At 42.1% G+C, this 27227-nt stretch overlaps 2 protein-coding genes across 6 annotated transcripts in view; one reads left to right on the forward strand and one right to left on the reverse strand.

Annotated features, from left to right (window-relative positions):
* Positions 1-27227, forward strand: part of LOC132832450 (SLAM family member 9-like) — a 57881-nt gene that overhangs the window by 29062 nt on the left and 1592 nt on the right. Inside the window, exons 2-5 of one of the 4 annotated variants that reach the window (XM_060850461.1) lie at positions 4319-4657; positions 10111-10395; positions 19161-19296; positions 20237-21151. In XM_060850461.1, coding sequence (XP_060706444.1) covers positions 4319-4657; positions 10111-10395; positions 19161-19296; positions 20237-20243 — 767 coding nt within the window. In that variant the 3' untranslated portion in view covers positions 20244-21151. Of the gene's footprint in view, positions 1-4318; positions 4658-10110; positions 10396-19160; positions 19297-20236; positions 21152-21316; positions 21391-27227 lie in introns of those variants that run through there. The other 3 variants (XM_060850460.1, XM_060850458.1, XM_060850459.1) reach the window with 3 other exon arrangements.
* The window catches only part of LOC132832449 (RNA-binding protein 4B-like), a 119874-nt gene continuing 113899 nt past the window's right edge, over positions 21253-27227 (reverse strand). The window contains exon 6 of one of the 2 annotated variants that reach the window (XM_060850454.1): positions 21253-23219. In XM_060850454.1, coding sequence (XP_060706437.1) covers position 23219 — 1 coding nt within the window. In that variant the 3' untranslated portion in view covers positions 21253-23218. The remainder of the gene's footprint in view (positions 23220-27227) is intronic. The other variant, XM_060850457.1, reaches the window with a different exon arrangement.

Genomic DNA, 27227 nt, shown 5'->3' on the forward strand with positions numbered 1-27227 from the left:
GTAGACTTTCTTTTCTTTAATTTCCATATCCTTTATCTCCAGGGATAACAAAATATTGATGATAGGGTGGAGGACTGTGAAATATTTGAAGAAATAGAGAGAGAGAGAGAGAGAGAGAGGTGATCCTGGAGAGTTTTGGCAGACTGAGAAATGAATAAGTGTGTAGGCCTGCATGAAAATATATCTCAGCGAGTTGAGGAAAACAAAAGTGGATATATAAGGGGCCTCAGCACCAACTTTCAAATCCTCGCTGGAGACAGATGATGTGCCAGACAATTGGAGTACTGCTAATATTATCGAAATATTAAAAAAGTAAGGGATAGATCAGGATCTGGCCAGTCAGTCTGACTTTGGTTGTAGGGAAATTATTAGAAAGATTTCTGAGGGACACAATGTATCTGCACTTTTGGCGTCATGGCTCAATCAGTGACAGTCAGCTGGAATTTGTCAAGGGAAGGTAGGGATTGACAAGATGAATTAAACAGTTTGAGAACTAGAAATGTTGGTGAGGGTAATGCATTTCATGTAGCCTAAGTAGAATTTAGAAAGGCTTTTGATAAGATGGCTTAGTAGAGATAGTAAGAGCCCATGAGGTTGGATCCAAAATTACCTGAAGGTAGGGAGCTTGGGGTGACAGCTCAGAGATATATATGTGACTGGAAGTCAGTTTCCAGTGGGATTTTGTAGTGTCACAAACTGAACTAGCACCCCATGATTCTTCCAAAAGAAATTTGCTTTTTATGCAAACTTTTATGCAAATTATGATTATATCCTGTGGTTATACCAGTTCTGCAGCCATCTAATGTACAGGGACTTGATTGTGTGAACTCTGTATCATCCAGGTAGTGTCGTTGTATTAGAAATACATTAGCTGTTTTGGTGTTAAATCTATGGCTCCATGATGAATTTTAGTTTCACATTTGAGATGAGAATTCTTATTTTAACTGGCTCCATGCCCCAGTCACTTGATAAAATGTGTATTTTCCACAGCTAACTAGCTTTCTTTTGCAATCTTTGCTGGTTGACAGGAAACAGACTCAGCAGGTAGGAAGTATGCACAGAATATTTCAATTAACTCCCTGACTCCTGGAATTAGCCACACTCTCCTCAAAACATAACGAGAGAGACAGCAGTTTTTCAAATTAGCCACCTAGATACAATATTGGGGTGTTGGATTAGCAGCCATTTGGGAATAAATTTGACTCTGTGCAAAGAGAACCCCAGCAAAGAAGAGCTACAGCACATTTTACATATTTTCCAATACTTATTTCCATTAAATTTCCACAATACCCTTGTTACACTTGAGTGCAAAGTTGAAAGTGTGTCCTAGCTATGGGAAGGGCATAAAACTATTAAAAACTAACCCAAAAATCCACTGATAATCATGTAAGGGCATACATGCAAGTCTCACAAACAGTCATCCAGGTTAATTAAGGGATTGGGAAAAAGAACTATAAAAAGGAATGAGGAAATTTGCCCTCTATGGGTTTGGAGGTGAGGTAATTGGATAACATTTTAAAAGCGCTGTCACAGATATAATGCTTTCCTTCTGTGCTGTAAGAGTTTGTGTAAAATTAGCTGTTAATACTGAATACAATGGGCTTTTCCATTTGCTACTCAGAGGCAGAGTGAGAGAGAGGGAATGGAGGGGTTGGATTGAAGATGGGAAATTGAAAGAATTTAGCACAGGATCTGCTGAAGAAGGGTCAGTGGATTTGAAACATGATCACTGCTTTCTCACCACAGATGCTGTCAGATGCTGGGTTTCTCCAGCAGTTTCTGTTTTTGTTCCTGATTTCAACCATTTACAGTTCTTTGGTATTGTTTTTGGTTGATGAATATGTTTTGTCATAAGTGAGATCAGGAGAACTTGAGCAGCTAATGGGCATACAGACCATTGGCCCCACTTGGCAGGAGGGTAGCAAAGGAGAGTTGCACCTGAAAGTGGTGGAATGGGTGAGAGAGGTGGATTTGGGGATAAAACACTGAGAGGAATGCTGCAGAGACCAGACTGAGACTGAGTTTGAGAGTGGAGGTGAGCAGGGAATTCCATTAACAGGAGCAGAGGAAGGTTTGAGTTTGGAGGTCTCTGTCAAGAAATTACAGGCCTTGGATTGAGGGTAGGTCATGGGAAGTTTGGAATGGTCAGGGAATGCTGTCTAATTTTGAGGATTTGGTGAGACAAATAGCCCGGAAATGGAATGTGTCTGCTTCCTGCATCCAGCTGTCTTCACCTGCCTTTTGTCATCGGGATTGTCCGTATCCAGGATGGAAGGCTAATGGAAGGCTGTCACCTCTCCCCAAGGGCGATTGCACAGTAGAATAATCTGCCCAAAGAAAATCATCACAGATTCATCACTTCAAAACTTCAGGACTGCCATCTACAGATTATTTCTATCCAAACAGTTTCATAATTAGGATTACTATCTTATCGGTAAATGGCTGACAATGCCAGTAAAAATTTGACAAGAGTATAGATATGAGTCTATAATGCTCTCAGAGCAAGAGGAGCTTCTTTATCATATTTAAATATTGCACATATGTCTTGCGAGTGTGTTTATTTACTGCTCCCTTTTACTCACTGCCTGACCATAACCTCAATTTCCCTTCAGTGGAATGGGTTGGAAGTGAACTTGTATTATAATGCAATTCTTTTTCACCATTTTCAGCTCCCACCCAACCAAGTTTTGGTTTCCATGAGATTGTTCTTCCTCCAACCCCAATCTTCCAAATTCCAGAATACACTCCCAACCATAATCTCCAGGAATGTTGAAGTGTCAGCTGTGATGGCACTCACATTTCAAAGCCTTCCAGATGGATCGATAGTTAAACTGGTGAGGTTGGTTAGTTGGCTGGACAGCTGGTTTGTGATGCAGAGTGACATCAATGTGGATAATATGTGTAAGGAAGTCCAGTTGTAACTGTACAAGGTGCTGGCGAGACTACATCTGGAATACTATGAGTGGTTTTGGTCCCTTTTTTTAAGGAAAAGTTTCATTTCATTGGAGCAGGCTAGGGAAGGTTCACAAGCTTGATCTTTGGAGTGATTGTCTTATGAGCAAAGACTAAACAGGTTGGGACTCTACTCACTGGAGTTTAGAAGAATGAGAGGTGGTCTCATTAAAACAGATAAGATTCTTAAGGGGCTTGACAGGTTAAATGCAGAGGATCTGAGACCAGAGGGCATAGCGTGAGAGTAAATGAGTGCCAATTTAAGACTGAGATGAGGAGAAATTTATTTTCTGAGGCTTGAGAGCCTTAGGAACTCCTTACCACAGAGAGTTGTAAGGGTAGAGTCCTTGTGTCTATTTAAGACTGAGATAGATAGATTCTTTATCAGGAGGGGAATCAAGGGTGATGGGGAAAGTGCAGGAAAATGGACTTGAGGAATGTTAGATCAGCCATGATCCTATTGAATGGTAGAGTGGACCCAAGGGGCTGAATGGCCCACTCCATTTCCTATTTCTTGGTGGTCCTTTGGGTTAACAGCGTGAGTTCAGTTTCCACAAGAGCTGAGGTCAAAGTGAAGATCCCACCTTCTGAACCTTGTCCCTCATCTGAGGCATGGTGACCATCAGTTTACACTCACCACCAGTCATCTCTGTCAAATGAAAGAGCAGCCTATGGCCTTCTGCAATTATGGTAACTTCATTTTATTCATTAAACTAAGGCCCTATCTGCTCTCTTGGAAAGATGTGAAAGATGTTCCTGGCTATTTTGGTGGGGAGTGGTGGAATTTTCCCTTCTGATTTGACCAATAATTTCTTTCAACCTACACCATCAAATGCATTGTTTTGGCACCATCTCGTTGTTTATGTATGAAAACAGGACTCTGCATTTCCTACATTATAAGATGACTGCACAGTGTTTAGTTGCAAATTATTCTCATTCTGTGCTAATGGATTTGCTGTGGGTCGATGATTGGGGTACAATGATCATGAATGAAACTGTCACACTGAAGATTTATCTAATTTCACAGCAAGGCTTCTGATTGATGCTATATTAATGTTTGTGCATCTCTCTGAGATATCTTTCCAGTTGAGTTGGTGAATAAATTTAAGCAGGGAAGAGATAAGGTTATGAATGAGTTTCTTCCTCTTGTTATAATAATCACGGAGAGGAGCAACATCTGTGGAATATTGTCAATAGCATCTGCTTTGTCGTGAAGGGAACTATACAAAATGCATTTCACTTAAGATATGAGGATACTTTCAGCTTCAGCTTGGAACTGCAGTAATGGAAGACCTTTAGCAAAGCAATAAATACAAACTAACCAAAATTAAAGACACTTATTGTTTGTTATTTTTCTGCTCCCCAGGTCTCGCACAGGCTGATGGGAATCCAACGTCTTCACACTTACTGAATGGAAGCCTAGGACAATCATTAGCTTTATCAGTACATATTCCATGGCCAGACCCAGTGATACTTACTTGGGACTTCAAAAGTTCATCCACTGGGAGAAAAATTCAAATCTGTACCAAAGCCCGAAACAATCCAGCAGAATGTAACAATGACTTTAGAGAGAGGTTCCAATTAAATCTCACCGACTACAGTCTGGAAATACAGACTCTGATGAAAAGTGACCAAGGATGGTATGAAGTTAATGCAAGATCAGGACAGGAACTCCATGTAGAACTGATGGAATTGCGGGTTTATGGTATTTTGACTTTTTTGAATAAATATGAGGCAGATGCTTTAAGACCCTCCATAAGAGCTGCCCTTTCTTTCAAATATAGGAGGAATGTGCTGCTGGCAAGGCCAGCATTTTGTTACCTGAGCTTAATTGGCCTTGGCAGATCACTTTTTGGAATATAACTGAGTGCTCATTTCTGATGGCTGTTGAGTCAAAGGTAGTGTTACACCGGCACCACTCCCCAACTCTTTCTCTGCTACACTGATGACTGCATTGGCGCCACCTCGTGCTCCCATGAGGAAGTTGAGCACTTCATCAACTACACCAACACATTCCACCCTGACCTTAAATTTACCTGGACCATCTCTGACACCTCCCTCCCCTTCCTGGACCTCTCCATCTCCATTAATGTCAACCGACTTGACACCGACATTTTTTACAAACCCACCGACTCCCGCAGCTACCTGGATTACACCTCTTCCCACCCTCCCTCTTGGAAAAATGCCATCCTGTATTCCCAATTCCTCCGCCTACGCTGTATCTGCTCCCAGGAGGACCAGTTCCACCACAGAACACACCAGATGGCCTCCTTCTTTAGAGACCATAATTTCCCTTCCCACATAGGTAAAGATGCCCTCCAATGCATCTCGTCCACATCCCAACCCTCCGCCCTCAGACCACACCCCTCCAACCGTAACAAGGACAGAACGCCCCTGGTGCTCACCTTCCACCCTACCAACCTTCGCATAAACCAAATCATCCGCCGACATTTCTGCCGCCTCCAAAAAGACCCCACCACCAGGGATATATTTTCCTCCCCACCCCTTTCCGCCTTCCGCAAAGACCTTCCCTCCGTGACTACCTGGTCAGGTCCATGCCCCCTACAACCCACCCTCCCATCCTGGCACCTTCCCCTGCCACCGCAGGATTTGCAAATCCTGCGCCCATACTTCTTCCCTCACCCCCATCCATGGCCTAAAGGAGTCTTTCACATCTATCAAAGTTTTACCTGCACATCCACTAATATCATTATTGTATCAGTTGCTCTCGATGCGGTCTCCTCTACACTGGGGAGACTGGACGCCTCCTAGCAGAGCGCTTTAGGGAAGATCTCCGAGACACTCGCACCAATCAACGACACTGCCCCGTGGTTCAACATTTCAACTCCCCCTCCCACTCTGCCAAGGACATGGAGGTCCTGGGCCTCCCTCACCGCCGCTCCCTCACCACCAGACGCCTGTAGGAAGAAAGCCTCATCTTCCGCCTCGGAACACTTCAACCCCAGGGCATCAATGTGGACTTCAACAGTTTCCTCATTTCCCCTTCCCCACCTCACCCTATTTCCAAACTTCCAGCTCAGCACTGTCCCCATGAATTGTCTACCTGCCTATCTTCCTTTCCACCTATTCACTACACCCTTCCCCCCTCCCGACCTATCACCTTCATCCCCTCCCCCACTCACCTATTGTACTCTATGCTACTTTGTCCCCACCCCCACCCTCCTCTCACTTATCTCTCCACCCTTCAGGCTCTCTGCCTGTATTCCTGATGAAGGGCTTTTGCCCGAAACGTCGATTTTACTGCTCCTCGGATGCTGCCTGAACCGTTGTGCTCTTCCAGCACCACTGATCCAGAATAATGTTGCAGGTCCTGAGTCGCATAAAGACCAGATGATGACAGTACATTTCTTTTCCCTAAAGCATGTCTGTGAATTAGATGATTTGATTTGTTATGATAATGCAGTTATTTCAAAGTGCTGAGTTGTAATTCTACTTTATTTATTCCACATTTAGTTGAGCTGGTCATGAGACCATTGACCAAGGGTTTTGGACAACCATTCCAACCAATGTGCTATCAACCCAGTTTTTGATCTTCAGTCCCAGTATTTCCTGTTTAATTCAGTCTAAAATTTCCTCTGAGAACACTCTATAAATCACTTGGAGTGGTTCAATGCATTTAAACTTGCTATATAAACGCAAATTATCATTGTCATGAATAACAGACAATGTAACTAAGCAATATATCAATGAATATTATCCAGTATCCAATACAAAGAGGTATGCTAAAGCTATTTTTAATTCAGTCTTATTTAATTAATTCGTTTATCATTGTGGAAAAATGGGAGTTTTCACTCATCATTGTGGGGTATCATGGTGGCTCAGTGGTTAGCACTGCTGCCTTACAGTGCCAGAGACAAAGAACAAAAACAAAGATTGAAGAAAATTACAGCTCAGGAACAAGCACTTCAGCCCTCCAAGCCTGTGCTGATCCAAATCCTCTATCTAAACCTGCCATCTATTTTCTAAGGTCTGTATCCCTCTGCTCCCTGCCCATTCATGTATCTGTCTAGATACATCCCAAATGATGCTATCATTCCTGCCTCTACCACATCCAACTGGCAACACATTCCAGGCCCCCATCATCCTCGCGTAAAGAACTTGCCATGCATATCTCCTCTAAACCTTTCCTCTCTCTCATGACCCCTATTAATTGAGTTTCGCACTCTGGGCAAAAACCTCTTGCTATCCACCCTGTCTGTACCTCTCATGATTTTGTAGACCTCTGTCAGGTTCCCCCCTCAACCTCCGTCTTTCTAATGAAAATAATCCTAATCTATTCAATCTCTCTTCATAGCTAGTGCCCTTCATACCAGGCAACATCCTGGTGATCCTCCTCTGCACCCTCTCCAAAGCATCCACGTCCTTTTGGTGATGTGGCAATCAGGTCTTTACACAATATTCCAAATGTGGCCAAACCAAAGTCCTACAGAACTGTAACATTACTTGCTAACTCTTGCACTCAATACTGTGTCCAATGACGGAAAGCATGCCGTATGCCTTCTTAACCACTTTATTGACTTGGGTTGCCATCTTCAGGAATCAATAGACCTGAATACTCAGATCTCTCTATATGTCAATTTTCCCAGGGACTTTTCCATTAACTCTGTAGTTCGCTCTTGATTGGATCTTCAAAAATGCATCATCTTGCATTTGCCTGTATTGAAATCCATCTGCCATTTCTCTGTCCATCTCTCCTATCTACCTACATTTTGCAATATTCTCTGATAGTCCCCTTCGCTATCTGCTACTCCACCAAACCTGGTGTCATCAGCAAACTTACTAATCAGGCAACTGATACTTTCCTCAAAATCATTTATATACATCACAAACAACAGTGGTCCCAGCACGGATCCCTGTGGAACACCACTGGTCACAGGTCTCCATTTTGAGAAACCTACTTCCCCTACTACTCTCTGTCTCCTGTTGCCCAGCCAGTTCTCTATCCATTTGGCTCTTATACCCCGGACCCCATGCTAGTTCACCTGCTCCATCAACCTACCATGGAGAACGTTATCAAACACCTTACTAAAGTCCATGTATAACACATCTATAGCCCTTCCCCCATTAATCAATTTTGTCACCTCCTCGAAGAATTCTATTATGTTTGTAAGACATGACCTTCCCGGCACAAAATCATGCTGCTCATTACTGATAAGCCCATTTTCTTCCAAATGGGAATAGATCCTATCCCTCAGTACCTTCTCCAGCAGCCTCCCTACCTACTGATGTCAGGCTCACCAGTTCATAGTTACCTGCAAAGGGTCCTTAAACAAAAGGACAACATTAGCAATTCTTCAGTCCTCCGGGATCTCATCCCTGTTCAAGGATGCTGCGAAGATATCTGTTAAAAGCCCCAGCTATTTCCTGTCTCGCTTTCCTCAGTTGATGGGGTAGATCCTTTCTGGACCTGTGGACTTGTCTATCTTAATGCCTTTTAGAATACCCCAAACTTCCTCCCTCATATGCCGACTTGTCCTAGAGTACTCAAAGATCTATCCCTAACCTTAACATCCATCATGAATACTGATGCAAAGTTCTTATTGAGAATCTCACCCACTTTCTCTGACTCCACCTCCTTTGTCCTTGAGTGGGCCAACCCTTTCTTTTGTTACCCTTTTGCTCCTTGTATATGAAAAAGAGGCTTTAGGATTTTTCTTGACTCTGTTTGCTTAAGATATCTCATGACTCCTTTTAGCCCTCTTAATTCCTTGTTTCAGATTGGTCCTACATTCCGGTATTCTTCCAAAGCTTTGTCTGTCTTCAGTAGCCTAGACCTTATATATGCATCCTTTTTCTTCTTAGCTAGTCTCATAATTTCACCTGTCATCCATGGTTCCCTAACCTTGCCATTTCGATCTCTCAGTTTCACAAGAACTTATCTCTCCTGAACTCTAATCAACCTCTCTTCAAAAGCCACCCACATATCGAATGTGGATTTATCTTCAAACAGCTGCTCCCAATCTAAGTTCCCCAGCTCTGTTGAATTTTGGTATAATTTTGGAGTTCGATTCCAGCCTCTGGCAATTGTCTGTGTGAAGTCTGCACAAGGTCACCTGTGTGGGTTTCCTCCGGGTGCTCCGGTGCTCCGGTTTCCTCCAGGCCAAAGATATGCAGGTTAGATGGATCAGCCATGGGAAATGCAGAGTTACGGAGATAGGATAGGGGTTTGATCTGGGTGGGCTCCTATTCGGTGGTTCAGAGTGGACTCAACGGTCCAAATGAACTGCTTCCACGCTGCAGGGATTCTGGATGGGCTTTTATTACTCATCTTTCAGGAAAATATGATGGGTCAACTTGGAAAACTGCAAATTGGTTGGTGAAGATTCCTTCCAGGTGTTTCTTGGTTGCATGTTAAGGGTTGTGAACCAGTTCATTTTACTGTTTTGTGGATGCAACCTTTGCTGGAAAGATCAACATTTAATGCTAGTCTCTGTGATCCCCTATATCACAGATAACAGGCTTCAGGGAACCCATTCAAACTAGAAAGTTGATTAGAATTACTTAGTTTTTGTTAAAATCTGTGCATTCTTCCACCTCTATAATGCCTCCTTCCAACACCCAAACTGTGACGCTGTTGAAAGATTCAGGAAGATCCAGCTTCTGATACTTTCTTTTACAAGTGGTGTTTCACACTGAATGACATGGAGTAAAACAAACACAGCTAATCTATTCAAATTAATATAGAAAGTGCTTTGAGAACCTCAACAAGTCTGGCAGCATGTGCTGAGAGAGAAATGCGTTAACACTTTCAGCGTGGTGCATTTCTTCTTCAGAACTTTAGGGTTCTGAAGAAGAATCAGACTGGATCTGAAACATTACCTGTTTCTCTTTCCACAGATACTACCAGACCTGCTGAGTTTCTCCACAATTCTGTGTTTGTTTCAGATTTCTAGCATCTGTGGTATTTTGCATTGGCTTTGCCAATCTCTTGAGCCTGTCCTGTATTCTTACTGAAAGGCAGGAGAAACTTAGATTATCTTTGATAAGAAAGTCCAAAGGAAGTTCTTTACTAATTCTGCTAAAATGATCAATCTATTGCACTATGGTAACTGGGAATTAACAGTCTCCAAAATGCTGCACTAGCTGGTTATATCTTGTGATTCTACAATTGCTAATTTTACATTTTTTTCTTAACAGAGCCTGTATCAAAGCCATTGATACAGGTCACCAGTGCGACTCATGGTGGGATCTGTCATATTAATCTGAGCTGTTCAGTGAAAAGAGGCAGCAATGTGACCTACAGTTGGTGGACAGGAGGAGAAGAGGTTACAGGTGATGAATTCCACAATGTGACCGACGAAGGCAGAAGGTTGAAAATGTTTGCTTCCTCAAACTCTACCAGTAAAGCTTATAACTGCACAGTGAGGAATCCAGTTAGTGAGGATACGGACATGATCATACTCGAATCACACTGTGAGCAAGGTTTGTGCTATTCATTTAATCTTAAAGGACACTTGCTGGTGTATGGTTCAGTGGCTGACTAACAGTTCAGTTTATTATCACGTCTCAGTTTCTTGCATAGAAGCATAAATCTTCAGCAGATAGTTTATCACCTCTTTCCATTTTGCGCTAATCAAACTTGGTAACCCAAATTATGCATGCATAAAGTGAATTGGAAATTATCTGGCATGTATACTCCCTTTTCGGCTTTTTGAATGTTCTGAGTTTTAAAAACGGTCAGTAACAAAGTTTTAACTTCAAACCAGATACTGCATTAGTTTATGACACAATTACTGTTGAAAGTTATTCAATAAAAATAAAATTATTGATAAAATACAGATACAAGCCTTTAACCTAAGTATAGATAAAATGTCAGTATAAAAGTAAAAGTCTACTATTGTTGCAGGGCTGTTATTGTATGGATTTGTCTCTGCAAGAGTTGAAGGAGTTGAAAATCTTGATGTTAGAATTCAGCAGCTGCCATGACTTCTGCGGCTAATATTTGGAGGTTGCCTGTGTAAATGGAGGCTTTGAGGGAGAGAGGCTTCTTGTTCCTCAGTAGTTCTGTGTTTTCTTCCTTTTCATTTTATTATGGGAATAGGGCAATGCTGGCAAAAGAATGCTGCTGAAAATGGAGGGCTTGATCTATCGGGAGAGGCTAAATAGGCTGGCGCTTCTTTCCCTTAGAGTGTAGAAGGCTGAAGAGTGACTTTATAGAAGTTTATCAAATCATGAGGGACATGGATAGGATGATTAGCCAAAGTCTTTTCACAGGGTAAGGATATCCAAAACTGGAGGGCATGGGTTAAGGTGAGAGGAGAAAGATTTAAAAGGGACCTAAGGGTCAACCTTTTCATGCAGAATGTGGTGGGTGTATGGAATGAGCTGTCAGATATTGTGTAAAGCTGGGTACAGTTACAGCATTGAAAAGGCATCTAGATGAGCATATGAATAGGAAGGGATATGGGCTAAATGCTGGCAAATGGGATTACATTGGATTGGGATATCTGGTCGGCATGGAATGAGTTGGGCTGAAGGGTCTGTTTCTTATTGTACAACGCTGACTCTATTTGCTGCCCAACTCTAACTGCCCTTGCAATTGATCTACTTGGTAAAAACAATGACTGCAGATGCTGGAAACCAGATTCTGGGTTAGTGGTGCTGGAAGAGCACAGCAGTTCAGGCAGCATCAGAGGAGCAGTCCACTTCAGAGGGTAGTAAAGAGTCAATCTCATGGCAGTCACATGCAGGTCCAGTCACATGCAGGTCCAGTCACATGCAGGCCGGACCTGCATGTAAAGATGGCAGGTTCACTCTCATCTCTGACGATGTTGTCTCTCAGAGACCTTCCTAGGAGTTCTGATTTTTCAAGTGTCTGATGGATTTATACAGATGTAAGTTAAAATGAATACCATGTTAACCTTTGAGTTACTGTTTCACCAAACAAAATAAGTGCTTTTTTCAGGGCAGTTACCAGGGGCCAGATGTCCCCCTCACAAGCCAGTAATTCAGTCAGTCATGCAGGAATTCCCAGTGGGGGTTTATTCCAATTTGCTGCTTGATTGCCTTAAAAGCCTTGAATTCTCACATCTTTGCTAATCCTTTGTGCTGTATAAAAGGGCGGCGGTGGGGTGGAGGGGGGGGGGGGGGTCTGTAATCTAATTTTGCATGCTTCCCTTTGTAGTTGGCATTGAAACAACAGACCAGTCTGTCTGCTTTTGGCTTGCAATCATACATCTCCTGGCAGTGATATTATACACTGTATCTATTATTTAAAATGTCAAATTAGCCTTCTTCATAAAATGTATGATATTATAATTACGCAGTCATTACAAAGGCTATATTAAAGACTGTGCCATCTGGATTATGGTTGAATTACTCAGATCGAAAGAAGTCAGGATGGTGGGAGGGTGCTATAAATGATGACTCTGAGCAATACTAGAGGGCTCCTTATAAAACCTACTGTGCAATTCCAAAAGTGTACAGGAACAGAATAAACCAGGCTACATTTTTTGCATTCAAAATGGATTACTGACAGATTCGCAGCAATCATCAGCCAAAAGTCCAAATACATGACCTATCCCAGCCTCCCCCAGCGGTCAGTAATACAGATGGCAATCTTCAGCCAATTTGATTCGCTCCATGTGATATTAAGAAACTGTTGGAGACATTGGACACTTACAAGAGAAAGTGAGGACTGCAGATGCTGGAGAGTCAGAGTTCGGAAGTGTGGCACTAGAAAAGCACAGCAGGTCAGACAGCATTCCGAGGATCAGGAGAGTTGATGTTTTGGACATTAGCCCTTCATCAGGAAACATTGACTCTCCTGCTCCTTGGGTGCTGCCTAGCCTGCTGTGCTTTTCCAGCACCACACTTTTTGACACTGCAACAGTTATTGCCCCTTCCTTCATTCTGGCAATAGTAATGTAGACTTGTGCTCCAGAACTTGCTACTCCCCTTGCTAAATTTTCCAATACAGTTACACCACTGGCATCTACCCAACAATGTGGAAAATGCCCAGCTATGTCTTGTACATAAAAAGCAGGACAAATCCAACGTGGTCAATTACTGGCCTATTAGTTTAGTATCAGTAAAGCAATGGAGGTGTCGTAACAGTGTTATCAAGCAGCACTGCTCAACAATAATCTGCTCAGTTATGCCCAGTTTGGATTTTGCCAGGACAACTCAGCTCCTGACCCAATTATGGCCTTGGTTCAAACACGGAGAAAAGAGGCGAGATGAGAGTGACAGCCCTTAACATCAAGGCAGCATTTGACCAAGTGTGGCATCAAGGAGCCCAAACAAAACTGGAATCAATGGGTATCAGAGGGCAAATTCTCTGCTAGTTGGAGTTGTATCAGGTACACAAGAAGGTGGTTGTGGTTGTTGGAAACTGGTCATCTCCACTCCAGGACATCTCTGCAGGAATTCCTCATGGTAGTGTCTTGGGCCTACCCATCTTCAGCTGCTTCATCAATGACCTTCCCTTCATCATAAGGTCGCAAGTGGGAATGTTCCGTGATGATTGTACAATGTTAAGTACCATTTGCAACTCTGCAGATACTGAAGCAGTGCACGTTCAAATGTAACAAGATCTGGACAATATCCAGGTTGGGGCTGACAAGTGGCAATTAATATTTGGGCCACACAAATGCTAGGCTGTGACCATCACCAGTAAGAGAAAATCTAACCACTGCCCCTTTTCCCTTCAATGGTGTTACAATCACTGAGTCCTCCGCTGTCAGCATCCTGGGGATTGCCATTGACCAGAAACTCAACTGGACTTGCCGTATAAACACAGTGGCTATAAGAGGAAGTCAGAGGCTAGGAATACTGTGGCAAGTAAATCATCTCCTGACTCCCCAAAGCCTGTCCACCATCTCCAAGGCACAAGTCAGGAGTGTGATGAAATATTCCCCACTTGTCTGGATGGGTACAGATCCAACAACACTCAAGAAGCTTGAAACTATACAGGATAAAACAACCTGCTGATTGGCACGACATCCACAAGCACCTACTCCCTCTGCCATCCGTAGTAGCAACAATGTACACCATCCACAAGATGCATGGCAGAAACTCACCATCCTTGGACATTATCTTCCAATCCCACAACTACTTCCACCTAGAAGGACAAGAATAGCAAATATGTGGGAACACCACCACCCGCAAGTTCCCATCCAAGACACTCACCATTCTGACTTGGAAATATATCACCATTCCTTCACTGTCACTGGGTCAAAATCCTGGAATGCCCTCCCTAATGCCATTGTGGGTCGACCCACAGCAGGTGGACTGTAGCTGTTCACGAAGATAGCTCACCACCATCTTCTCAAGGATATCTTGGGATGGGTTAGAAATGCTGGCATTGCCTACATCCAACAAATGAACTTCAAAAAATTACTTTCAACACTGCAATTCTAACTCTACTTTGTGTGTATCATCAGGTAGGATGTTCATGCACCTAGAGATGGGAATCAGAGGTGGAGGTGGGCTGATGTGATCGTAGTCAGGTTAAAAGATCTGCCTCCTCTTCTCAGAAACACTAACCACGTTCTTCAATGGTATCAGCAGCTTACTCGCAGAAAGATAGGTCAGTGTAAAGCTCCTATCCCCCTTACCCACATAACCAGTTTCCACTCAAAGAACTAAAGTTAAATACCCAATGCTAAAGTTATTAAAAAAAAACTCTAAAATGTTTCCAAGTAAATTTCCCTTGAACAGAAACTTAGAAAAGCATTAACCTCCAATGGAAGCCTGTAAATTGCTCTGAGCAATTCAACCCAGCTGAATTGCATGGGATAAATGTCAAACGAATGCAAAACGTATGAACAATTACTTATGAGTCTCCAATACATGATACATCCATCAATGCTGCAGGCTACAGGCACCCAGATCAAGACATAGCCAAAACGTTCTGAATGCTCTAAACTGGTAAACTGTAGACTTGTTAAAAGACTTCATTAGAGTCATAGGGTCATAGAGATGTACAGCATGGAAACAGACCCTTCAGAAGGACGCACAAGTTCATTACTGTATTGTTGATAGTGATTGATGCCTGAAACAGAGGCAGGACTTCCAGATACATTAGAGTTATAGAATCATAGAGATGTACAACATGGAAACAGACCCTTCGGTTCAACTCATCCATACTGACCAGATATTCTAACTTAATCTCGTCCCATTTGCCAGCACTTGGCCCATATCCCTCTGAACCTTCTTATTCATGTCCCCATCCAGATGCCTTTTAAACGCTATAATTCTATCAGCCTCCACCACTTCCTCTGGCAGGCCAGTCCATGCACGTACCACCTTCTGTGCAAAAGAGTTGCCCCTGAGGTCCCTTTTATATTTTTCCTCTTTCATTCGAAACCTATGCCCTCTAGTTCTGGGCTCCTCATCCCAGGGAAAAGACCTTTATCGTCCATGCCCCTCATGATTTTATAAACCTCTGTAAAGTCACCCCCAGCCTCTGATGCTCCAGGGAAAACAACCACAGCCTATTCAGTCTCTCCCTATAACTCAAAACCTCCAACCCTGGCAACATCCTTGTAAATCTTTCATGAACCCTTTCAAGTTTCATAACATCCTTCTGATAGGAAGGAGACCAGAATTGCTTGTATTATTCCAAAAGTGGCCTACCAATATCCTGACCTGCCAACATGGCCTCCCAACTCCTATACTCAATGCTCTAACCAATAAAGGAAAGCATAACAAATGCCTTCTTCACTATCCAATCTACCTGCGACTCTACTTTTAAGGAACTGTGAACCTGCATTTTAAGGTCTCTTTGTTCAGCAATACTCCCAGAACCTTACCATTAAGTGTTTAAGTCCTGCTCTGATTTGAGACTTTTTATTCCTCACAATCTGTTTCCCTGCTCGGTTGCTGTTGCAGATAACTGGCACAGGCTCTTTATTTCAGAAAGACAAAAAGGACATTTGGGGGATGTGGGCTTGGCTGATTTGGGCAGCAGTTACTCTCATCTCTGGTTTCCTTTGAGAAGGTACTGGTACGCTGCTTCCTTGCAGTCTGTGTGGTGTAGGTATATCCAATGTGCTGCTAGATAGGGAGTTCCAGGATTTTCATCCAGTGGCTATTTAGGAACTATTATTTTTCCAAGTCAGGATGATGTGCGACATGGAGGGAAAGTTGCAGGAGTTGGTTATACTGATTGTAATGAGGTCAGCCAACACAAGTTTCCTGATTGGACCAGGTTAACAGCCCCAATCTGGAAGCCCTGACAGACAGATATACACAAGAGCATCAGAGGTTCTGGCACTTTGAAAGCTGACTCTGAATGAGCCTGTACTAGAGGCAAGAGTTCTCTATATATAAAGGTCACATGGTGATGGGATACTGGCCCTTGTGGAGTTATTTCATATGTGGTGTTTCCATATATCTGCTACCATTGTCTTTCTTGTTGGTAGTATCCGTGGGTGTGAAAAGTGCTGTCTGAATGGCCTCAGTGAATTTCTGCAGTGCATTCTGTAGATTTTTTTTTCCCCGGTTTACTCATGAGATGTGGCTGTCACTGGGCAGGCCTGTATTTATTGTGCATCTCTACTTTACCCAAAGGGCGATTAAAATCAGAGATAGAGCTAAGGAGCAAGGAATTGAAGCTAGGAGAAAGTGAGGTCTGCAGATGCTGGAGATCAGAGCTGAAAATGTGTTACTGGAAAAGCGCAGCAGGTCAGGCAGCATCTAAGGAGCAGGAGATTCGACGTTTCGGGCATAAGCCCTTCCTGAAGAAGGGCTTATGCCCGAAACGTCGAATCTCCTGTTCCTTGGATGCTGCCTGACCTGCTGCGCTTTTCCAGCAACACATTTTCAACCCAGGAATTGAAGCTATTTGATTATAAAGACTCATAGTAGAAGGCTTGATCCACTCGGGATCTTTGGGAAATATTCCTCCTCACTGAACTGCCACTGCAGTGTGTTAGGCAGTAGCACATTCCAAATAGGTGACCACAACATTGCACCACTTCCACTTCCTTTGACAATACCTACAGTGAGGATGTCAGTGCCTGTCAAGGTAGATGAAGCCCGGAATATTTTTGGTGACACAGTCTTCCAGGGTGGTGAAACCAGCATCACTAACATCTCACAATTTGCAAATCATTGCTGAACTCTGGATGTCACAAGGCTGTGTACAACCAGGAAACATTATTACATATTGTTGCAGATCTGGAGTCACTTGCTGCCTGATTCCTAGTCTCTCATCTGCTCTTGTAGCCACAGTACTTCTTTGACAGGTCCAGTTCAGTTTCTGCTCAATGGTAACCCCTAGAATGTGAATTGTATAGGATTCAGCAATTGCAATTACATTGACTGTTAGATTCTTTCTTGTTGGAAATTGTTGTTGCTAAGCACATAGAGTCAGAGAGATGTACAGCATGGAAACAGATCCTTCGGTCCAACTCGTCCATGCCAACCAGATATCCCAACCCAATCCAGTCCCACCAGCCAGCACCTTCCAAACCCCTCCTAATCATATACCCATCCAGATGCCTCTTAAATGTTGCAATGACACTAGCCTCCACCACTTCCTCAAGCAGCTCATTCCACACATGTACCATCCTCTGCATGAAAAAGTTGTCCCTTAGGTCCCTTTTATATCTTTCCCCTCTCAGCCTAAAACTATGCCCTCTAGTTCTGGACTTCCCCCACCTCAGCGAAGAGATATTGTCTACATATCCTATCCGTGCCCATCATGATTTTATAAACCTCTATAAGGTCACCCCTCAGCCTCCGATGCTCCAGTGAAACCAGCCCTAGCCTATTCAATCTCTCACTATAGCTCAAATCCTCCAACCCTGTGTGGCATGAATGTTACTCATCATATTTCAGCCCGAATTTGGATCTTGTCCATGTCTTGATGTCTTTGCTTCAGTAAGCAAAATGGTTACTTTCAGTGATGTCAGCATTCTGTCATTTCACCAGAGTGATCCAGACAGCAGAATAGTTACTTGAGCACTTCCAGTGACCTGCTGTCTCAACACAAAGTTCTCATTATGAGAGTGTTGGCCACAAGTGGTAAGGTTGAGGATGTGAGTCATTGAGGTTTAATCCTTGTTGCTGAATAAGCTTTTTACCTGCAAAGTGGTGGTTGAGAGATTCTTGGAACAGTTTAGTTGAGATCCCTGGAACAGTGGACTGACACAAAATGGAACAATTGTGACTGCTGCCAAACAGCGGTCATTCACCAGCATGATGTATTTGACACCTCTCATGCACATGTTCAGATTGTGTTAACCTTAAAGGTTTTGCTACAGCTCAACACTGATCTACAGCCTCCACAATGCACTGAAGGAAGCACTGATTCCATCCTCGGTCGACTGTCTGTGTGGGTTTCCTCCGGATGCTCCTATTTCCTCCCACAACCAAACATGTGCAGGATGGGTGGATTAGCAATGCTAAATTGCACATAGTGTTCAGGAATTTGCAGATTAGGTGGGTTAACCATGGGAAATGCAGAGGAAGAGGTGTGGGTTTGGGTAGGAAGCTCTTTGGAAAGACGGTGTGTACTTAATGGGTCCAATAGTCTGCTTTTACACTGTAGGGATTCTGTGAAAAGAAAAAAAATTATAGATAGAATTTCCCATTTTAAGTTAGTGTTTTGTTGAGTGAGAATCATAGTGCATCAGCCCTGATCTTATTTGAATAGTGGAGCAACCTCGATGGGCTGAATGGCCTCCTTCTGCTCCTTTGTCTAACGGTCACTACTCAGTTCTGGCACTGCTAGGTCTGTCAAAGGTTCCAAACAATTGGACTGGCCAACAGCTCTCCAGAACCTGATTCCTCCTTTTGAGCCACTGAATTCAGACTCAACCTCGTTGGTGCCATTCCACAGCATGTTATCACTGCAGTGCATTACTTTTTCCCTTTGGTCAATTCTTAGCCAACATTTTAGCTGGTGTGGAAGGCAAGAAAGCAGTATATTCTCCCACTCTTCTAAAATCCAGTCTTCATTCACTAAGGATCCTGCCTGAACTGTTTAGTATTTCCATTATGTTCTGTTTCAAATTTCCAATAACTTAAAAATTTTCACCTTGCTTTAATAATTCTGGATTTTCAAATTCGTAGGTTAGAATTCCTTTGAGGTGTAATATTCACAGATTTTCAGTCTCTTCAAAAACTTTCCCTTTCTCTAAATTCTTCATATTTTATTGTTGAAAGTATATTTATTGAACATCATTGTGAGTTTTCATAAATATAGTGTCATAGTGAAAATATTATCATCTTTTCAGGCAAGAAGCAAGAAGAAAACAAAAAACAACTCCACACTGGCCTAATCATTGCTGCCATTACCATATTCACCTGTGGCCTGCTTATAATGTTCTGTGTGCGGAAGAAGAAGAAACATTTCAAACTCAGTGAAGGCAGGTACTCTTGATTGTTCATCTTCTTAGGTCACAGTTTAATTCCAAAGATTAATGATTGCAAACTGAAGCAAAGAATTTTATCACACTGGATCATTATATTCCTTCAAAATTGGATCTCTGGCTTCAGTTTCAGGGAAATGTCAAAGTCTGACACATGTAGCAGTTCATCCTTTCTTTGATAGTGTGACATAATATTAAAGCAAATGACCATCAATTTAACTCTCCCTATCTCTTCTGCCAAAATGCATTACCTTTTATAATTATCTATTAAATTCCAACTGCTACTTGTTTGCCACATCTGCTGGCTCATCCTGCAGGAGTCATTTAGTATAATCTCTGCTATTGCAACATTTGAAATGATTAAGTGAATGAAGCAAAGACCATGGAGGTGAATGACATCAGGGTAAGCACCTAACTCCATGTTGACTGCATGTAACGGTAGAACACTGTTGATTCATTGACAGCACAGAAACTGAACACTCATGTCAGCTTTAAGAATTGGGTAGAAAGATGATTAAATTTGGAAAAAAACATAAGAGCAAAGAGATATAGCAATAGATCAAACACAGAAGTTTGAAACTTCAGTAGGCTATTCAGTCCATCAAGCCTGTCCAGCATTTGGTAAGGTCATGGTTGGTTTGATTGTGGCCTCAGCTTTACATTCCTGCTTGTTCCTATAATCTTTGACTTTCTTGTCAGTCAACAATCTGTCTAACTCAGTCTTAAATTAACTCAATGACATGGACTGTCCTGCTTTCTGGGCTGACAAATTCTACTTATCAATAACCCTCAGAAAAGAAAGAATTACCTTCCACTAGAGGATGAACACTGATACAAATGGTTTGACAGATATGTTCTATTTCACTACTGTAATTAGCATGAAATTTTACTAACTGAAAACTAAGCACATTGTCACCAAATCTGAACTCATTCTTTTCTAGGACTTGAATAACTCCTTCAGATTTCTCCCGCTACAATGCCAACATTGAGACAAGAAAAAAATTGTTTTCCAATATATTGCAGCTTCTCTCCTATTCATTTGGTGCTGGCCTGCAATTCTGATGCTTTGTCTAAGTTTGTCTTCAAAATACTCTATTAACTCTTTTTCGCTAATGTTGCATACCACTGTGTTTGTGAAACTTGTTTGTATTAACTGCCAATCATAGAAAACTCTAGCTCTGTGTTTGTGTCTTCTTTGGAACTAACGGAGATGCAATGTGTGAAGAGGCCAATCAATATTCCTCCCAGAAAATCAATGACTTCAGCATGCTCTTCCTCCCAATCTGGGGCAGCGAAGTATCATTATTTGAGCTATTAGGGGACTAGTTAGCTCAGCTGGCTAGCTGACTGGTTGACCTCTAATGTAGACTGATGTCATACGAAGCTGAGGTCACCCTGAAAGCCCTACATTTTCAAGCCTCATCTGAGGCAATGATGACCCTCAATTTAAATTCACTACCAGTCTTCTCTTTGTAATTAGAGTTCAGACTATGGCCCTTTGGGATTATGGAAATGTTTGCCTTTCGCTAGAACTATCATTTCAAAAATCTATTCATTCTGTCCAAGTGTTACTTTATTTTAATTAATGGAAGACTTTAAAATTTCTCAAAAAAGTTTTTTGTTTACATGAGGCAACTTTGGACCCTCTTTTTAACAACAGCCAAACATACAGATGCATTTCACTAAACAAATATAACTGGACACTATTCACCTGACGACAGCGAATAAGTGGGTCTACATGCTAGTATTACTTGGGATCTTGAGGTGGCATATCAACATTTGCATTGTATTTTCACTGACAACACAAGCACATTAGGCTAAGATTATACATTGGTTTTGTTGCTAAAAAAAATACTCCTGCCATACCTTTTACTCAATAAAGACTCACTTGCTGAACTTCTGAACAAAGGCTGAATTTAGCAAAGGAAAAAAAGCAAAGTACAAAATTTGAGGAAATTTCTTTTTATTTTACAAATAGACATGCCAAACATAATTCCAACAGCAATTATTTTTATTTAAAGCTCGTAACAATGAGGCGGCAAGTGAACCAGCACTGTATGCTGAAATCAGGAGATCGAGCAATGCCAGGGGCCAGGTTAGTATAAGCAGCAAAGCTGTGTTGGGCTTATTGCTCTCATTCTCTACAGCTTTCTCTGGCTGTTTTAATGGGGAGAAGCAACATTACTTAAAACTGCAGGTAACTTATTAATTTCAAATACAGTCATAGAAACACTTAGTTATGGATGTTCCACATTAGTTACAGTGCATCGTACAACTACTCCAAAGCCCCTCAGGCTGGGCGAGGGAGTGGGGGCTGTTGCTTCTAATAGTAACACATTGCTTTTTAAATTTATTTTCTTTTTTAATTCTCTTCCTCCCATCTTGAAGGGTGATGGGAGTGTAGGCAAGGGCAGCAATAGAAATCACAGGCACAGGTACTTCTCTGGGCCTGAGTTCCCGGTCCCATTTCTGAGCACAGCAGACCTGCTCCTGACTTGAGAACAACGACCCCCGGAACCCCAGATGTTGAGTCCTGTTGTACTCGGTTATCGCATGACCTGGGTGTAGGCCAGGAGTTCTCACATGCTCATACCAACATGTATTTGATCGCCAATGTGTAACTTCCAACTTTTCCATTCTCTCTTTATTTTATTGATGCTATGAGTTGCATTCCAGACTTTAATCTGTTGATCCTTGTAAACTGCAAAGAACTGGACTCTTTAGTGTCACTCTGGCCTGGATTTACTGTTGTGTCAAAAGTTGTTACTACATCACACAAAGGAGATGTACATGGGAACCCTGTGGGATTCCCATTATAGCAAACTCTCAAGGAAATTGAAGATTCCGCTGAGTAATTCCTCTACACTTGGAGCCCTCTGACAGCATCAATTTAAACTGGAAAACTCGGAGGGTTTGCTGAAGCCAAATAAATAGTTACTCAAGAAAAGTTAGACAATTAAATACTAACACCATGTTTGGCTCTCAACTGCACCGTTTCCCAGACTATTTACAATTTTCCAGACCCTAACCTGACTACATTCCTCTCTCTCTGTCCAAGACCTGAAACACCCCATTCTCAGATTTGCTACCACCTTTCCCTTGTTCAGAGCTGATTTGTCTCCGCCCCATGGGACTTGTGTTACCTTCTCCACCCACTCCAGACCAGACACAGCCCATCCTTACTTTGGACACATTCCCTTCTTCCCCTACTTTGGACAAGGTCCACATTAGCCCCTTCTTCTGCTCAGTCCAACTTCCCCTGCTCTGCCTCCACATCCCTCCCCACCCATATCCTGCTCCTGACCCACAGACTTCTGTGAAAAGGGGAAGTGGTTTGCTCTCTTCCAGCAGTGCTGCACTATAAGAGAACTGTCAGAATGGAAGGATGGATGTGCTCTTCTGAAGGAGCCCAGATTGAATTCTCTCATCAGAAATGTGCTCTCCTGTCAGAAATAAGGGGTGACAGACTGTCAGAAAATCTAGCCCTTTTCTTTCTTGCTGATCCTTTTGCAGAGCCTGAAAACTACGTTGCTTTCTTCCCTCAGTTTTCATTTCTCCGAACACCTTCATAAGAATAAAAACCCAAGTTTGACATTATTAATTGTCTCCTGATGATATGTCTGCTCCTTTCAGTCACTACTGGTTTCCATCCTTAACCTGAGTTTCTTGTTGGCTGTACAAGTTAGTACAAGTATCTAACTAGCCCATATCACCTGTCTTTTTCCTTTTCAAACTCTTATTTCATTTTCAGCCAGTTTCTCCACTAAGGAATTCAGCAACCCAGGTACAAGCACAGATGGATAAGCTTCACCCAGTTTCTCTCAAAGTCTCTGTGGTGTCCACATCACAGCAGAGAGCTAATTGGGATCGATATTCTGCTCTTGTGCTCTGAGGAATGTTTTCACTGTGTCCCTCATAGAAGATCTGTAATTAAAAAAACAAAACAGATTAATGGTTAGAGATCTGAATACCATTCTACAGCAGGTATTTTCCAAAACAATGTTGTCAAAGGGTGTTGCAACACACATCTGGGACCTGAAATCAGGTCTTGCACCCCTAGATCAGATAGGACTTGAACCCAGGCCTCCTGGTTAAGAAGTAGGGGCACTACCACTATGCCACAAGAGCCTTCATGGCCTACAACCTGTGCAGATTTACTGTGGCACAGCTCTGGAGAAAGTAGGAATTGAACCCACGCCTCCTGGCTCAGAGGTAGGGGCTTCCGACCACTGCACCACAAGAGTCCCATGCCTTTGGGTGTTTGTTTTAATCAAACTGCTCAGACACTAATATAACTTTGGGATAGGTAGGCCTTGAGTCTGGGGTTCTTCGCCCAGAGAGAGCGATACTGGGCTCTTCACCTGACACATAATGCAAACTTTGACAGTAGATCTCAGCTGTAACATTCAAGAAGAATGACTGTGGGTCTAGCACAAGACAATTGAAGAACTGTCTACATATGGTAATCTTGCTGTTAAAATGAGCTGTCCTCTCCATAAGTAATCGATTGAGAATTATTCTTTGGCCGTTACCTTTGCTTTGCATTACCCCACATTGGATTTTGATAGCTCATTGTACAAAACTCATATGCAGAACAGTGTTCTTAGTCAAATTCGGATGTGTACCTGGAGCTGCTGAATAAATTACAAATTATTTCCCCTCCCTTCTGAAAAAGCAGAAGTGCATAACTCGTAATATAATACTTGAGAATAATTGACAACACAAAACAAGCTTGTTTTACACACAACAGAACCAGCAGGGTGACAATGCTGACAAAGCATCTTAGTTCACTTTCAAGGGCAAAGCTGACATGAACAAATATCTCACAAGATTCACAGGCGTTTATGATGCAACAATGGCTATTTGTCCCACTTTATCCATGCTGGTCAACAAATACCTGACATTAATCGCATGTTCCAGCCCTTTGTCCTCAAAGCTAACACAAGAGAGTTCACTGCATAAACATTACAAGAGTTTCTGACTCAACTACTCTTTCAGGCAGTGAGTTCGAGACTCCCAACACCCTTTGAGTAAAAAGATTTATCCTAAACTCCTCTCCTAGCCTTCTACCTTTTGGCATAAATCGATGTCTCTGGTTACTGACGCCTCTATCAGTGGAAAGAAAACTGCTTTCCTATGCAACATACTCCTGCTTCTCATAATTTACACTCATCTATGAGATTTCCTTTCAAACTCTCTGCTCCAAGGAAAACAACCCCAGTCTATTGAATCTGTCCTCATGGCCCAGACTCTCCATTCCAGGCATCATCCTAGTAAATCTCCTCTGCACCCTCTCTATTGCAACCATAGCTTTATTGTAATGTAAAAATCAGGGATGCATGCAGTACTCCAGGTGTGACCAAACCAGCAACTTCACACAGTTCCTGTATAACCTCCTTGCCCTTGCATTCTGTACCCTGGCAACTCAAGGCAAATCTTTCATTCCTCTTAGCTACTTTGTCTATATGTCCTGCTGCATTCAGAGATCTGCAGACATACACTAAACTGCTTCAGTTTATAGTGTAATTCCTTGACTTGTTAGTTATTCCACAACATTACCTTACACCTCTCTGGGTTGAATTCTACTTGTCCCTGCTCTGTCCATCTGATCAGGACATGTCTGAGTTGGAAGTGAAGATTCATCTCGTGGTCCATACCAAATTTACATTTTATTACTGATCTAACAATGACATCATATCACAGCACTGCAATTTTTGTTTTTGGTGCCTGAACAAAGAGTATATATTGTGAACTCAGGAAGAATTGTAACCCCATTTCATCTTCTAAAGAAGTGGGGGACTTAACACTAATGTCTGTCTCAAATGAATGGGCCTGCAGGTGGCATTGTCCATTGAAACATGAGACTGTAAGCTATTCATTGAATCTGGACAGAATGAACCCAAAAGCTTTGGGGAAGAATCTTACACTTAATCTGAAAAATGCTGAGAACTATATTTAACATGCTACCCAGCATACCACTAACTTTATTTATTGTGCCTCGATCTAACTACTTCTACAGTAGGATTGTATTATTGCTATTTTCGATCTATATGGGATATTCTATTAATATGTTTGTTTGTGTTATCACTATCCTCTATTATTACTCTCATCAATTTATTAATATTGCATTGCTGCTGTTTCTGTGTGCTAACACAATATAATCTCCTTGCCCTTGTATCCTAATGTTTGTTCATATGTCCTGACCAAATTGTGTTCCTTTAATGTATTATTACTGCTGTTCATGAGGCTGTCATTGCGTCAAAAGTGATTCGTTGACATCTTCCATTGCTCTACTGTCTTCGAATCAGACTCCGTTGTATTAGTACTTAATAAACAATTAATGCCTTACTTATGCACATTTATTTGTCAAGCTCTGATTCTACCAGCTTTTTTCTTTGTCTCTCTCCAGACAATATCTTAATGTTGCATCAACATTTTGACAGTACTCCCTGATGAAGGTTTGCCTTTGACCACAGCCAGCTCAAGAGATTTAGTACATAAAAAGAAATTGCTGGAGGGACTTGGCAGGTCTGGCAGCATCTGTGAAAAGAAAACAGTGTCAATGTTTTGAGTTAAATCAAAATATCAACATCTCTCCAAAGATGCTGCTAGACTTGCTGGGTTCCTCCAGCAAGTTCAATTTTTGTTTCAGGTTTCCAGTATTTGATTTATTCAAGAAATTTAATTATTGTTTTCAAGATCTGGTTGGTTGGCCCACGTACTCACATTGTATTATTCAAGAATAGGAGTGGGCCACTTATCCTTTCAAGACTATTTCCACCTTCAACTTGGATATTGTTTTGGTGCTCATAAAAAGATCACAACTACAATGTTGTAGGTCTTGTATTTACCTATTCTTTTAACCGATTGTTCAAGGGTGTAAGATTTCAGATAAGATCCCCATAGCCATTCACTATCCAATTGTGAACGAAAGTGTTACTATCGCAATTCTTTAATTTTAGGCCACTGAGGCAAATAAAAATATCCTTTTGTGTCCCTCTAAAACTGTGGCCCCATCTATATGGAAATTAACTAAATTGAGTGCAGTTCTGTAGTTTGTTAAAGTCCATTCATGGTAGTACTGAACAGAGTGCAAAACCAATCTGTTATCTGATTCCATGGGTTTCCACTTGGAATAATACATTAAAATGATACATTGAAAAATTGATTCTCAAAGAACAAAGAACATTACAGCACAGGAATAGGCCCTTTGGCCCTTCAGGCTTGTGCCCATCCAGATCCTCCACCTAAACCTGCTGCCTATTTTCTAAGGATCTGTATCGCTCTGCTCCTTGCCCTCTGTCTCGATACATCTTAAATGACGCTATTGTTTCTGTCACTACCACCTCCGCTGGCAACACATTCCAGGCACCCACCACCCTCTGCGTGACGGATGCATATCACCCCTAAACTTTTCCCCTCTCACTTTGAACTCATGACCCCTAGTAATTGAGTCCTCCACTCTGGGAAAAAGTTCCTTGCTATCCACCCTGACTACACCTCAACCTCCTTCTTTCCAATGAAAGTAATCCTAATCTACTCAACTTCTTTTTATAGCAAGCATCCTCCATACCAGGCAACATCTGAGTGAACCTCCTGTGCACTTTGTCCAAAGCATCCATATCCTTTTCGTAATGTGGCGACCAAAACTGTACACAGTATTCCAAATGTGTCCGATCTAAAGTCCTATACAACTGTAACACAACCTGACAACTCTTCTACTTAATATCACATCCGATGAAGGAAAGCATGCCGTATGCCTTCTTGACCACTCTACTGACCTGCGTTGCCACCTTCAGGGAACAATGGACCTGAACATTTAGATCTCTCTGTACGTCAATTTTCCCCATGACTTTTACATTTAATGTATAGTTCTCACTTGCTGGTTTCATATTTCGCTCACTTACTGTTTCCTTGGTCATTATGATTTTT

The sequence above is a fragment of the Hemiscyllium ocellatum genome, chromosome 35 (assembly GCF_020745735.1).
Source record: "Hemiscyllium ocellatum isolate sHemOce1 chromosome 35, sHemOce1.pat.X.cur, whole genome shotgun sequence".
NCBI classification, from domain to species: Eukaryota; Metazoa; Chordata; class Chondrichthyes; order Orectolobiformes; family Hemiscylliidae; genus Hemiscyllium; species Hemiscyllium ocellatum.